This window comes from Gobio gobio (assembly GCF_949357685.1).
Source record: "Gobio gobio genome assembly, chromosome: 10".
NCBI classification, from domain to species: domain Eukaryota; kingdom Metazoa; phylum Chordata; class Actinopteri; order Cypriniformes; family Gobionidae; genus Gobio; species Gobio gobio.
In genome coordinates, this window is record NC_137116.1 from 36613992 (window position 1) to 36626473 (window position 12482).

General features: G+C 39.4%; 2 protein-coding genes across 3 annotated transcripts in view; both read right to left on the bottom strand.

Moving 5' to 3' along the window:
• The window catches only part of pgm5 (phosphoglucomutase 5), a 37971-nt gene extending 27652 nt beyond the window's left edge, over positions 1-10319 (bottom strand). Inside the window, exons 1-6 of one of the 2 annotated variants that reach the window (XR_013817277.1) lie at positions 8991-9579; positions 5795-5957; positions 4871-5017; positions 4653-4778; positions 4379-4569; positions 3555-3709 (exon numbers count right to left, since the gene is read on the bottom strand). Coding sequence is in view for 1 of the 2 variants with exons in the window: in XM_079826530.1 (XP_079682656.1) it covers positions 3555-3709; positions 4379-4569; positions 4653-4778; positions 4871-5017; positions 5795-5957; positions 8991-9248 (1040 nt within the window). In the remaining variant the exon portion in view is untranslated. Of the gene's footprint in view, positions 1-3554; positions 3710-4378; positions 4570-4652; positions 4779-4870; positions 5018-5794; positions 5958-8990 lie in introns of both variants that reach the window. The other variant, XM_079826530.1, reaches the window with a different exon arrangement.
• Positions 10320-11387: 1068 nt separating this feature from the next.
• Positions 11388-12356, bottom strand: foxd5 (forkhead box D5; the record flags this gene model as incomplete). Its single annotated transcript, XM_079827004.1, has 1 exon — positions 11388-12356. One exon carries the CDS (start codon positions 12354-12356, stop codon positions 11388-11390), a length of 969 nt encoding a protein of 322 aa, XP_079683130.1.
• Positions 12357-12482: the final 126 nt, after the last annotated feature.

Genomic DNA, 12482 nt, shown 5'->3' on the forward strand with positions numbered 1-12482 from the left:
ATGGCATTGCAACTGAAAACATTTGCATAAAATTAGATGTCAGTATAAAGACAAAATTCTGTATTTTATTGAGCCAAAAAGTCGGTGACTACTCCATTATTGGTTAGAAGTCCTTGTAGGTCCTCCATCCATCCACCCATCCATCCATCATCCACCCATCCATCTATCATCCATCCATTATCCACCACTTATCTGGGACCCAGGTGCACCAAACCTGAACTTCAGTATGCTGCAAAAACCAAAATTACTGCACATATCCTGCCGTCTCCATGATGCCACGTTCACATGCGATCAAAAGGAAGTGAATGTAACATGAAGTGACCGCACCTTTAGCCTGGAAGGCAGCAGTTTAAATTTGGAGGGTGACTTCAACGTAAGAGAGAATGAAAAAGGAAACAATCTAGAACTGTTTCTAGGCTGGGAGCACCCATTCTTACTTAACTATCATTTACAGAATGGAAAATATGACACTCTGCTTAGCTGTAACTATACTTCATAAGGTACAAACTCAGGCCAAATGTAGACTCAACCTCGCTTTCTTTATCTTAGCCACACCGGTAGTTAAAGTCTCATTGACAGTCTGTTAATGACATTGAATCAACCTTGCAAAGCCTCCAGGAAGTGAATAATGAGTCACAGAACAAAAACAATATTGATGGAAGGAAATCAGACTTAATTCTGGTGTTATGAAATAATAAGCACTTTATGGCTGTTTTTAATGACCGATTGGGTAGCGCTAAATAACCTCACTTTCTATTTGACTGCCAGCATTACAGGGATAGTTCACTCAAAAATGAAAATCCATCATAATTTATTCATACTTATGTCATTACAAACTGGTATGTCTTTCTCTCTTCTGTGAAACACACAAAATAATATATTTTGAAGAATGTTGGTAACCAAACCGTTAAGGTTACCATTGACTTCCATTATATGGACAAGAAAGAAAAAAATAAAATAAAATTCTCGAAATATCTTCTTTTGAGTTTCAAAGAAGGAAGTCATACAGGTTTGGAACGACATGAAGGTGAGTTAATGATGACAGAATTTTCCTTTTTAAGTGAACTATCCCTTCAATAAGGCCATTTCATATCAATCAGGTTCACGTTATTGCTGAAAGTTGCAAACTTAATGTATAGAAGAGAAGTGGACCAGTAAAGATGGTTTTTGTTATTTTTTTAAACATTTGAAAGCTGAAGTGTGTAGGCTAAATGTCAAAAAGAACTCAAACAGAAAAAAAAACCTCTCTGTTCCACATCGATCAGCAAAACAGGTAACCCCGCCCCCAACTGACACCATTGGTTGAGCTTTTGCTGTATCTGACTGGGTAATGTTTTGTTAGCACCACAGAGCCACAAAATAAGCTACAAACTACATAGGATAAGAAAAAGTATTGTAATACCCGCAAAATTATACTTTACATTTAACCAATGTCATCTAATTGTATGAAATCGCTATTAATTTCTCAAAGCACAAGATCCTGTCTCAAAACAGGCGAGTCTTTAGCATGATGCCCCCTGAAAGTTATTTTTAGTGGGGTGAATGGTGTCCACAGGAGAGCAGGGTTGAGCTAACACTGTTATTCTTAGGGAGTGAGTCTCCACACTGTAACCTCTGGCCCCATCACTAATGCTTTTACCGTTCAGTGTCTTGCACAAGAAAATGAACCAAAATAGTGATGGATGATTTCCTCCCTGATCATCAGCTTATAAATTATTTTGAGAGTTGACTGGCTATTCTTTAAACAGCTCCGATCTCGCGCAGCATATTAAGGGATAATGTCACTGTCTCTTAATATGACAAACAAATGTGAAAGTCAAGAAAAGTAATGGTTGAAAGCAGTGTGAAATGATTTTAAAACTAAGTAGAACCAACCAGTTTCTTTGGCAGTGAACTACATGTGCAAGCAAATAGGTTGTAGGCACATGATTAATAGGGGTATAACTATACCCTCATGTCACGATTCGATACTGAATTTACGATACAATATTATTATGATACTCCAAGACATATGGTAAAAGGCTAACAAAAAATATACTGTTGATAAAAATGCTACATTTGGTATTACAATGGGGCTGGAAATGAATAGGCTTGGACTTAGTGCTGGTAACCCAATGCATTGTCCTAATGGTGACACCAGAATAAATAAATAAAATGATTCCAAAGCTGAAAAAACTATTATTTTAGATGAATATGCTTGCACTCAGTCACTGACTAGATATATTTAAAATAATGTAGGCCCCTTTTTATTGGTAAAATAAGACATTTGGCATTATCAGGAACCACACATATTCCCCCATTACATTATTATACATTATATTCAACATTATACACTGATCAGGCATAACATTATGATCTAATATTGTGTTGGTCCCCCTTTTGCTGCCCCGTTGAGGCATGGACTCCACTAGACCCCTGAAGGTGTGCTGTGGTATCTGGCACCAGGATGTTAGCAGCAGATCCTTTAAGTCCTGTAAGTTGTGTGGTGGGGCTCCGTGGTCCAGTTCTGATGCTCACATGCCCACTGTTGGCGCTTTCGGCAGTGGACAGGGGTCAGCATGGGCACCCTGACTGGTCAGCGACAATGCAGCCCCATAGCAACAAACTGCAATGCTGTGTATTCTGACACCTTTCTATCAGAACCAGCCTTAACTTCTTGAGCAATTTGAGCTACAGTAGCTCGTCTGTTTAATTGGACCACACGGGCCAGCCTTCGCTCCCCACATGCATCAATGAAACTTGGCTGGCCATGACCCTTTCGCCAGTTCACCACTGTTCCTTCCTTGAGCCACTTTTGATAGATACTGACCACTGCAGACCGGGAACACCCCACAAGAACTGCAGTTTTGGAGATGCTCTAACCCAATCGTCCAGCCATCACAATTTGGCCCTTGTCAAACTCGCTCAAATCCTTACGCTTGGCCATTTTTCCATCAACTTTGAGGACAAAATATTCACTTGCTGCTTGATATATCCCACCCACTAACAGGTGCTGTGATGAAGGGATAATCAGTGTTATTCACTTCACCTTTCAGTGGTCATAATGTTATGTCTGATCGGTGTATAGTTTAATGTAGTACTGACACTAAAACTCTGTAAACTTGCATTTTTTTCTCACACAGTAATTTTCATTTTGGGTGAAATATATACAATACAGATTGTCAATATCCATGATGCATATTGTTGCATTTTTGTATTGCGATTTATTGTGACACAATATATTGTTACACCCCTAATAATTAATATTCAAGATTCTGCACAACAGTCATGTTGAATTTAAAAGTAAAAATTAAAGCTCAACATGTGGTAATTCTGTGAGAGGTTTAATAGTACGTTCTTATCAGACAAGAGTGGTTTGAGCAACTTTTGCTGATGACTTGTTACATTTCAGAAGTCTGCAGCATGTCTGTGAATAATGGCATTTCAGCAGTATCATATGAGAGCATGTTAAAAGAGTCCTATCAAAAACATTTAACATCTACATTTCTGTGAATGTTCTTTAGATAAAAATAGGTTAATTTTTCACAGTCTGTAAATTAGCACGGTTTTCTTACCTGTCAATGGCCGTGCTGGTTGGCATACTGCGGGCAAATCCTCTGATTCCTCTCTGACTGAAGTAAGGGATGCAGGAGAGGTTTGCAGCCATCACTGCCAGTGAATCTGACGGGCTCACAAAGAACCCGTCCTGACCCATAATCATGTAACGATCCTGTACATAAGACAAACATAGCCAACATTATACAACAGTTAGTTCTGTCCTAATTTGACTGAACAAGCAACATGCTATTTTTATCTAAAAAGTAGGTTACTTGATATTCATTTATTGTTCACTGATCTGTTGTATTAAATAACCAGCTGCTGTATCATTTAAAACGGATGAAGAATACATAAGTTTGGGACAGTAAGATTTGTTTCACAGTAGAGACTTAAGGCTGTAAATTTGAACTTTCAATTTATCAAAGAATCGTGAGAAAATAATATCATGGTTTTGAGGGAAAAAAAAAAAACTTTTTTCAACATTGATAATAATAAAAAATGTTTCTTGAACAAGCACCAAATAAATAAATGTAGCCTTGGTGAGCATAAGAGACTTCTTTCAAAAAAAATAAAAAAATTATGAACAGCATTTCCAGTTTCTCACTTCTTTGCAATATGAAGAAATAGTGATAGCAAAAAATAAAACAGAATGAAAACAGATAAATATTAATAAAGAACAGCAATCAAAACAAGACCCTGACAAAGATGCTGGAAATAATCCAGCAATAATTTTGTTCAACAGCCTTGATTCTTTTTTCTTGATTATAATTCTGATAAAGTTTCTGTTTGTGTAATTTGTAAGTGATTTGCAAAGGATTGTCAGATGGTAAGAGATAAGCACCCCATCTGCATCAAAAGCAGCCCCGAAGCCAAACTCTCCCCCCTTCATGGAGTCCACCAGAGTTGCAGCGAAAGCAGGGTTAGGGTTGGGGTGTTGGCCTCCAAAGTCCTCCAGAGGGACACAGTTAACAGCAGAATTAGCTGGAGCCCCGAGCTCATCACATAGGATTCTTCTGACATATGGTCCCATAACTGAAACAGATGACATGAAGATTGACGCTACATACATATATAAATCTGCATATAGGTATTAGCAACTGTCCACAAGAGTTTACCTCCATTCATGGCATCTATTCGGATCTTCAGCTGTTTTGGACCTGTCAGCGAGTTCTTGATGGCACCGAAGTCAAAAATTCCCCTCAGCATGTTTAGATAGATCTCGACTGAATCCACAATCTCAACTGGAAAGCAGAGGAAGAACATGTTTATGTTCAGTACATAAAGTTTGTGATAACAGTAAATGCAAGCATTGGAGTGTGTTTATACCGCTCACCTCTGAAAGGCTTGAACTTGTTCTCCAAGTCAAAGTCATGACGGCCAAGGCGGGACAGGTCTATGTGGAGGTCAGGGCAGATGGCGTATTCCTCTAGTGTGCGACTGACCTGATGGATCCTCTCCATTACTGTGTCTGGAGAAGGCCCTGGGAACAAGAAACAGTGGCAGATTTCAACAAAACACCTAAAATATTAAAACAACAACAACATGTTGGATGACAATAAGATGGATGGATGGATGGATGGATATATCTAAAATAGGCTGCATCATGATGCATATTCACATATTTGTGATAGCTGGATACGACATCTTGAATATGATGATAACAGACACTACCATTCAAAGGTTTGGGGTCAGTAATTTTTTATTTATACTTTTATTCAGCAAGAATGTATTCAATCGATCAAAAGTGACAGAATGACCTTTACATCATTATAGAAAATGTATTTCAAATAAATAGTGTTCTTTTGAACTTTCTTTTTATCAAATAATCCTTTAAAACTATAATTTTCCACAAAAATATTAAGCACCACAACATTGCTAATAATAAGAAATGTTTCTTGAGGACCAAATCAGCATATAAGAATGATTTCTGGAGGATCATGTGACACTGAAGACTGACGTGAGCAAAAGAGACTTCTTCCAAAAACATTAAACAAAATCTTACAGACCCACATATTTATTTAGGTCCATAGATATGACAATATGTCCAGAGAAGATATTTCCTCTTGGGTTTCACTCTGTTTTCTGTAAATAGTTGTTCATGACAGCTTACAAAAAGGTCATGTTAAGCTGAGGTCATGACATCATTGGCATAGCGATTCCCTTAAAGGCTGATATTATAATATTACATATTGAAAGTACAGTCACCGTTATCATTCTGAAGGTGCTTTCATGCAGGGTGTCTCTGTAATGTTCTCACCTCCATTAGCGACACTGAATTTGATTCCAAAGTCTCCTCCTGGGCCTCCTGGACTGTGGCTTGCGGTGAGAATGATCCCACCACTGGCTTTTATCTTCCTGATGATGCAGGAGACTGCTGGGGTGGACAGGATCCCATTGTGTCCAATGACGAGACGTCCTATCTGAAAACGAAGTTTTAATTTCATTGGTGTGAAGTTTGATTTTTCCCATACATTGAAAGTCAATGGAATCCAATGATGTTTTGGACTTCATTGACTCTCACTGTAGAAAAAGAAAAAATATATATTTTTCAACACTTTTGGGTTTAGAGAAGAAATAAGGTCATACGGGTTTGAAATGGAAAGTGTAAAAATGTTAAAGTGCAAATTTATACTTTAGATACAAGCTCTAAAATGTGCATATTACTTTGAGTAGTAATATACACCGATCAGGCAAAACATTATGAATAACACTGAAGTGAATAACACTGATTATCTCTTCATCATGGCACCCGTTAGTGGGTGGGATATATTAGGCAGCAAGTGAACATTTTGTCCTCAAAGTTGATGTGTTACAAGCAGGAAAAATGGGCAAGCGTAAGGATTTGAGCGAGTTTGACAAGGGCCAAATTGTGATTGCTATACGACTGGGTCAGAGCATTTCCAAAAGCGCCAACAGTGGGCAGGTGAGCATCAGAACTGGACCACAGAGCAATGGAAGAAGGTGACCTGGTCTGCTGAATCATATTTTCTTTTACATCACGTGGATGGCCGGGTGCGTGTGCGTCGCTTACCTGGGGAACACATGGCACCAGGATGCACTATGGGAAGAAGGCAAGCCGGCGGAGGTAGTGTGATGCTTTGGGCAATGTTCTGCTGGGAAACCTTGGGTCCTGCCATCCATGTGGATGTTACTTTGACATGTACCACCTACCTATAAGCATTGTTACAGACCATGTACACCCTTTCATAGAAACAGTGGCCTCCTTCAGCAGGATAATGCACCCTGCCACAAAGCCAAAACGGTTCAGGAATGGTTTTTGAGGAGCACGAGTTTGAGGTGTTGATTTGGCCTCCAAATTCCCCAGATCTCTATCCAATCGAGCATCTGTTTGATGTGCTCAACAAACAAGTCCAATCCACCTCACAACTAACAGGACTTAAAGGATCTGCTGCTAACATCTTGGTGCCAGATAACACAGCACACCTTCAGGGGAGTCCATGCCTCGACGTGTCAGGGCTGTTTTGGCAGCAAAAGGATGACCAACACAATATTAGAAAGGTGGTCATAATGTTATGCCTGGTCTGTGTATAAATGAATCTTCTAGGGGTAAATAAGGTACAAATATGTCCCACAGAATAACGAAAGTCATACATTTTTTAAATGAAAAGTGTAAAAGTGTACTTTAGATCCTGAACGGCCTCTTTACGTCCAGACCTTCAGCAGGGGTCATCATAACATTATGCGGTGGGCTTTAAACCTGCCCCCTTCAGAGGCGCCAGTCACGGCTACTGCTAAATACCAGATCAACAACTACATCTGTCTGGTAGCTCATTCCTGTGGGATTGATGAGCTGAAACAGGGACAAAACTAAACAGACGTGTGCAGGGCTCTTTACTTGCAATACAATGCCTCAAAGCAGACCTGACATACAATCCTGTTTCCATAAATTGCAACCTCATTTGTCAAGCGCTCTGAATATTGACAGATACTGCTTGTTTCCGTCTATCTAGCTCACAAGACAGCAGCTCAGACATCTCAGCAACTTTGTGACTCATTAAGCTTTACAAGAGCAGCCACTTTCTATTAATAGTGAGTTATTTGGCATCTCTCACTCAAGCATTTATAATGATGAGTAAGTGCACTGACCCTAGTCTTTTTTGTGTGCAATATGCTAATTAAATACCTCACTGATGCTTTGCTTATCCTGTCGCTTTTACATGCATCTCTTAGTTGAAGCTCTGTGAGTGTGAACTGTATTCCCAGCACTCTTTGAACAGCTTATCCATATAAGGTGCTGCATGCTTTTGGATACACAACGTCTGTATATCATGTCTCTGAGAGCTACCGAGTTTGTATGAAGAATGTCACTGATTCAGAGAAAGAGAATTAAGGAGGGAGGAATAATGTGGCTGTATTGTATAATATAAAGGGAATAACAGTATTTAGAGCATCAAAACAATGACTTCAGGCTTTATGCACCGACTGAAAAACATTGTATCTTAGAAGCAATACAATAAAATATGCTATAAAGGTAGATGAACAGAGTTGATGAAGCATCTTGGCTCATGGCCATATGTTCTGGGTTTCCCTGTAGTTCGGACATGAAAATGAGAGGTCAAAACAAGGGAAACAGCGGCTCTCCGGGAAGAGTGTGCAGGGGAGGGATGGCACAACAGATAAGACAGGATTTGACCAGGCCAGCGAAAGAGATTTAGCTTTAAAACTTTCACCATGATATGCTCAGTTTGTTGAGTTTAACTCTTAAACATGATATAATGTAACCATGTGAAGTATAAATCCATGTTATACTGAATCATGAAACTAAACATGTTCACCAGACATACAACAAATCATGATATAAAACTTGAGCATTTTTCATAGACACTTGAAATTATAACAATCAAATATTATAACAACATTAATAATAATGAATATTCTAATTGGTAAATAAATAAGTAAATACATTTTGATTGCCGCTATAAAAATCAGATAATCTATAAATAAATAAATGGGTTTTCATTCATTTAACTAATAGGCCTATGTTGCCCTTTTGATTGTATAGATCAGAAAATCTATTAAATAAATAAATAACTAAATTTTCATTAGACAAAATAATGTTGTTTATTAGGAAATAAATAAACAAATGCATTTATTTTCTAGACTAGAAAATCTATATTTATCAATAAATCAATAAAGGGGCTTTAATTAATTTAGCTGATGTTTTTGATGATATAGATCAGAAAACCTATATGAATAAATATATATATTTTTTAATTAGATAAGACTACAAAATCTATAAAGTTTATTAGGAAACAAATAAATAAACAAAAAAGAACAACTATAATATTTATCAGATAAATAAATAAATGGGCTGATCATAATCATAATAGTGAACTAAAAACACATAGCATACATGAGAGTTTTATTTGACTTTATAAACTCCATGATATATAGGCCTACATAAAATAAATAAAATATAAACACCACCTTACCCCGTTGGCAGCGGCCATCTGAACGATGACTTCAGTTGCAGTCCGGCTGAAGTATCTTCCATCGCTGCCCACCACCATAGTGCATCCCTGACGGTCCCTCAAGTCGATGGAGGACAGCACACTTTGGATGTAATTTTGAAGATAGTTCTTTTTACTTTCGAAAACAGCGGTCTTCTTTCGCAGTCCATTTGTCCCTGGCCTCTGGTCGTCAAAGGGGGTCGTTTGGATAGTCAAAATGGGTATAGGATTAGTCTCCATGATCTTCTGCAAAGCTTTGGGGATAGTAAAAAAATGTATGAGGTGTGATCAAATGTTCTAAATCTCGTCAAAAGCAACAGAAGAAGTTCACGGAGGCAGCGAGCGGTGCGCTTCAGTCGGAGTGGATTATTTGAGACGCGTCCCGTGACGCTTCTTTGGAAAACTAGTGTACGACAGCTGTCTTCTCATCGCACCGGGACAAACCGTGGTGTAGTGGCGCAAAATACAGAATAAATGGGTGAAAGGGCAAAGAAAGATTGCAAGACAAGGTATTGCGCTCACCGAGACTCTTCTCTCGAACTGTCACGCGCACGTTTGCTTGCCAAAAGGCAGGGAGGGTAGAAGAAAACTCAATATAATGAGCTAACGCACTGGCCAAAAATAGCCCATGATGTGGGGGAGCAATAGTGACAGTGTGTTACTGTGTAATCGGACGCCTCTACTGTCCGTGCTGCACCAGCAGCTCTCACCTGGATCACACACAGAAATGTGTCCCCAAAATGCATAAAATGTAATAACATTAGAGAAATAATAAACTGACCAACGTTTCCAATGCCAAAAACAGATAAGGCACAAGGGCTGTTTCTCAGTTCTATAGGGTTTGAGTCAAAAGTCCAGTGTTGTGTGTTTTCTATACCCAGATAACAATTTTTTGGTTCCCAGAACGTTCTTATTTGGCTCCCCACAAAAATAACCAACGGGAACCATATGGGAACGTTAGGGGAACGTTCTGTGTTTATAGGGTTTGTGGGTTTGTTTCAAACATCTAATTCAAAGCCCTCTTAAATTACAATAATTTAGTGAAATCTGTCCTTCAGACTAAAATTCTGTATCATATTTTAGTAATAGCTCCCCACTGAGATATGGGCCTATTAAATAACAAGTTGGGAATAGCCTACAGAGTCATACAAAAACACTTGTATGAGACAAATCAAAATTCTACCCCACTGAGATATGGGCTATTCAAACAACAGTCAACTAGAAATGTAACTGAAAGGTTGAACTGTGTTCTGGCCTGGGAACAATGATATTTTTCAGAAACGTCAGGTTGGGGCAAGTTGTCACATGTGTTTCATGTTGCCTTTTTAATTAATTTTTTTTTGTTGTTGGCCAAAACAATGGTTTGATATTTTTGTGTTCTACCTTTTGCATTATCGTTGAACTATTTTGTAATATTGTAACAATGTAATGATAATAATAAAAATAAACCGTGATAAATAGGATAGGCTACACTCTAAAAGAAAAGGTTCTATATGGCACCAAAAATAATTATTGGCTCGTAATCATAGGGGAACCTTATTAGTGCTATATAGCACCAATTTTGGTGCTTCAGTGGTTCTTCAGATGTTCTTCACCGGTTCTTTTACTAATAGCACCTCTGAAGAACCGCTGAAGAACCACTGAAGCACCAACATTGGTGCTATATAGCACTAAAAAAGGTTCCCCTATGATTACGAGCCAAGAACCATTTATGGTGCCATATAACCTAGAACCTTTTTTTTTAGAGTGTGAAAAGTGAAAGTGAAAAGTGTGACAACTATTTGCTTATGATGCATAATTGGCTGTTAAAATGCATTAATTGACAAAGTGATAACTATATCAAGTAAAGAAAATTAATCGAAATAATCGATCAAATAGACGTGCGTCTAAACTGGAATGCTCTTGAAATCAATACATTTGAGTGCGACTGATTTCACGAGCTTCAGTCTCCATCTAGTGGACATCAAATTATAGACAGAGGGAAATCTGTAGGCTATTATGAATTCTATTAACGCAATAATATAAGAATTGCAGCTACTCAAAGTTCGAACCTTTTCCCAAACGCGACCCAAAAATATATTGGATCGGACAAGTAGCCTATAATTGAATGAGCAAAACGTACTTGCCATTTCATTTCATTACTGAAAACTTTGATACAAGATAATTGCAATCGAAGACGAACGAATAACGAGAGCACATAATCGAAATTTGACAATAATGGTTTATTTAAACAGGCATTTTAATACATCCACTTTCAAGGACTAGCAAATATATTACCATTTATTTATTTACATTAAAACTATCATATAAGAGCAATGACAGCAATATCTTATGTTACAAGCTTATTTAAAATGACAAGACAGATCCCCCCAAGACAGTTCAACAGTGAGGATACACCATCCGCAGAGTTTCTGTGAAAGGAACAGTCTTGAGCAGAGGAGTCCTTGTTGGCACCGGTAGCAAACTTGGAGTCACGCATGAAGTTGGCCTGGGAAATACATAACTGTAGTCAGGTGCGAGATGAGGAGGAGAGTTTTTGTGAGGAGACGCTGTTGATTTAGCCATGATGCTGTCGATGCTGAACGAACACTTCTGGGTCTTGGGCTCGGGCCTTTGCTGGATTTCTGGAGCTTCGTGGACTTTAATGTTGAGAGTCTGGTACTGGAAATATGGAGGGGGCACCATGATGCCATCCGGCACTGGCAAATATCCAATAGGATTAGCCTGGGCTGGCACCGGCCCAGAAACGCAGTAAGGTCGCCCATATGCTCGATAACTTAACGTCGGGTGGTAGAGCACCAGGTTGTCTTTGGCGAACTCGGGCTGGTTCCTCTTGAATCGCTTTCTTCTGCGCAGAAAGCTGCCGTTGTCAAACATGTCCTCAGACGCAGGGTCCAAGGACCAGTAGTTCCCTTTCCCTGGGTTTCCAGGTTCTCGCGGGATCTTGATGAAGCAGTCGTTGAGGGACAAGTTGTGTCTAATGGAGTTCTGCCACGCAGGGAACTTCTCCTTGTAGTAGGGAAACTTGTTGCTGATGAAGTCGCAGATGCCGCTGAGGGTGAGCTTCTTCATCGGGCTCTGGAGGATGGCCATGGTTATGAGGGCGATGTATGAATACGGAGGCTTGACGGCGGAGGTTTGCTTTGGAGCGGACGCGGTGGAGAAGCTGCTCTCGCTCTCTCCTGAAGACTCGGACCCGGAGTGATCCACCTCCGCGGGGTCCCTGCAAGGCATGATGAAATACTCTCGGTCGCTGTCACTGTGGTCCCCTCCAACGATGTTTATTTCATCGTCTTCAAACGAGACAGGGGCACGCTGCACTTCTTCGTAATCCTGTGTAAGGGTCATGGTTGGAGACCCCAAATCATGTGCCGGACGCGACTTGTGGTTAGTGAAGGTTGTGGTCGGTTTGCAGGAGTCATGGAAATGAGGGCTATTTATGAGAGGCCACATGGATTCGGTCTTTGGTCCGCC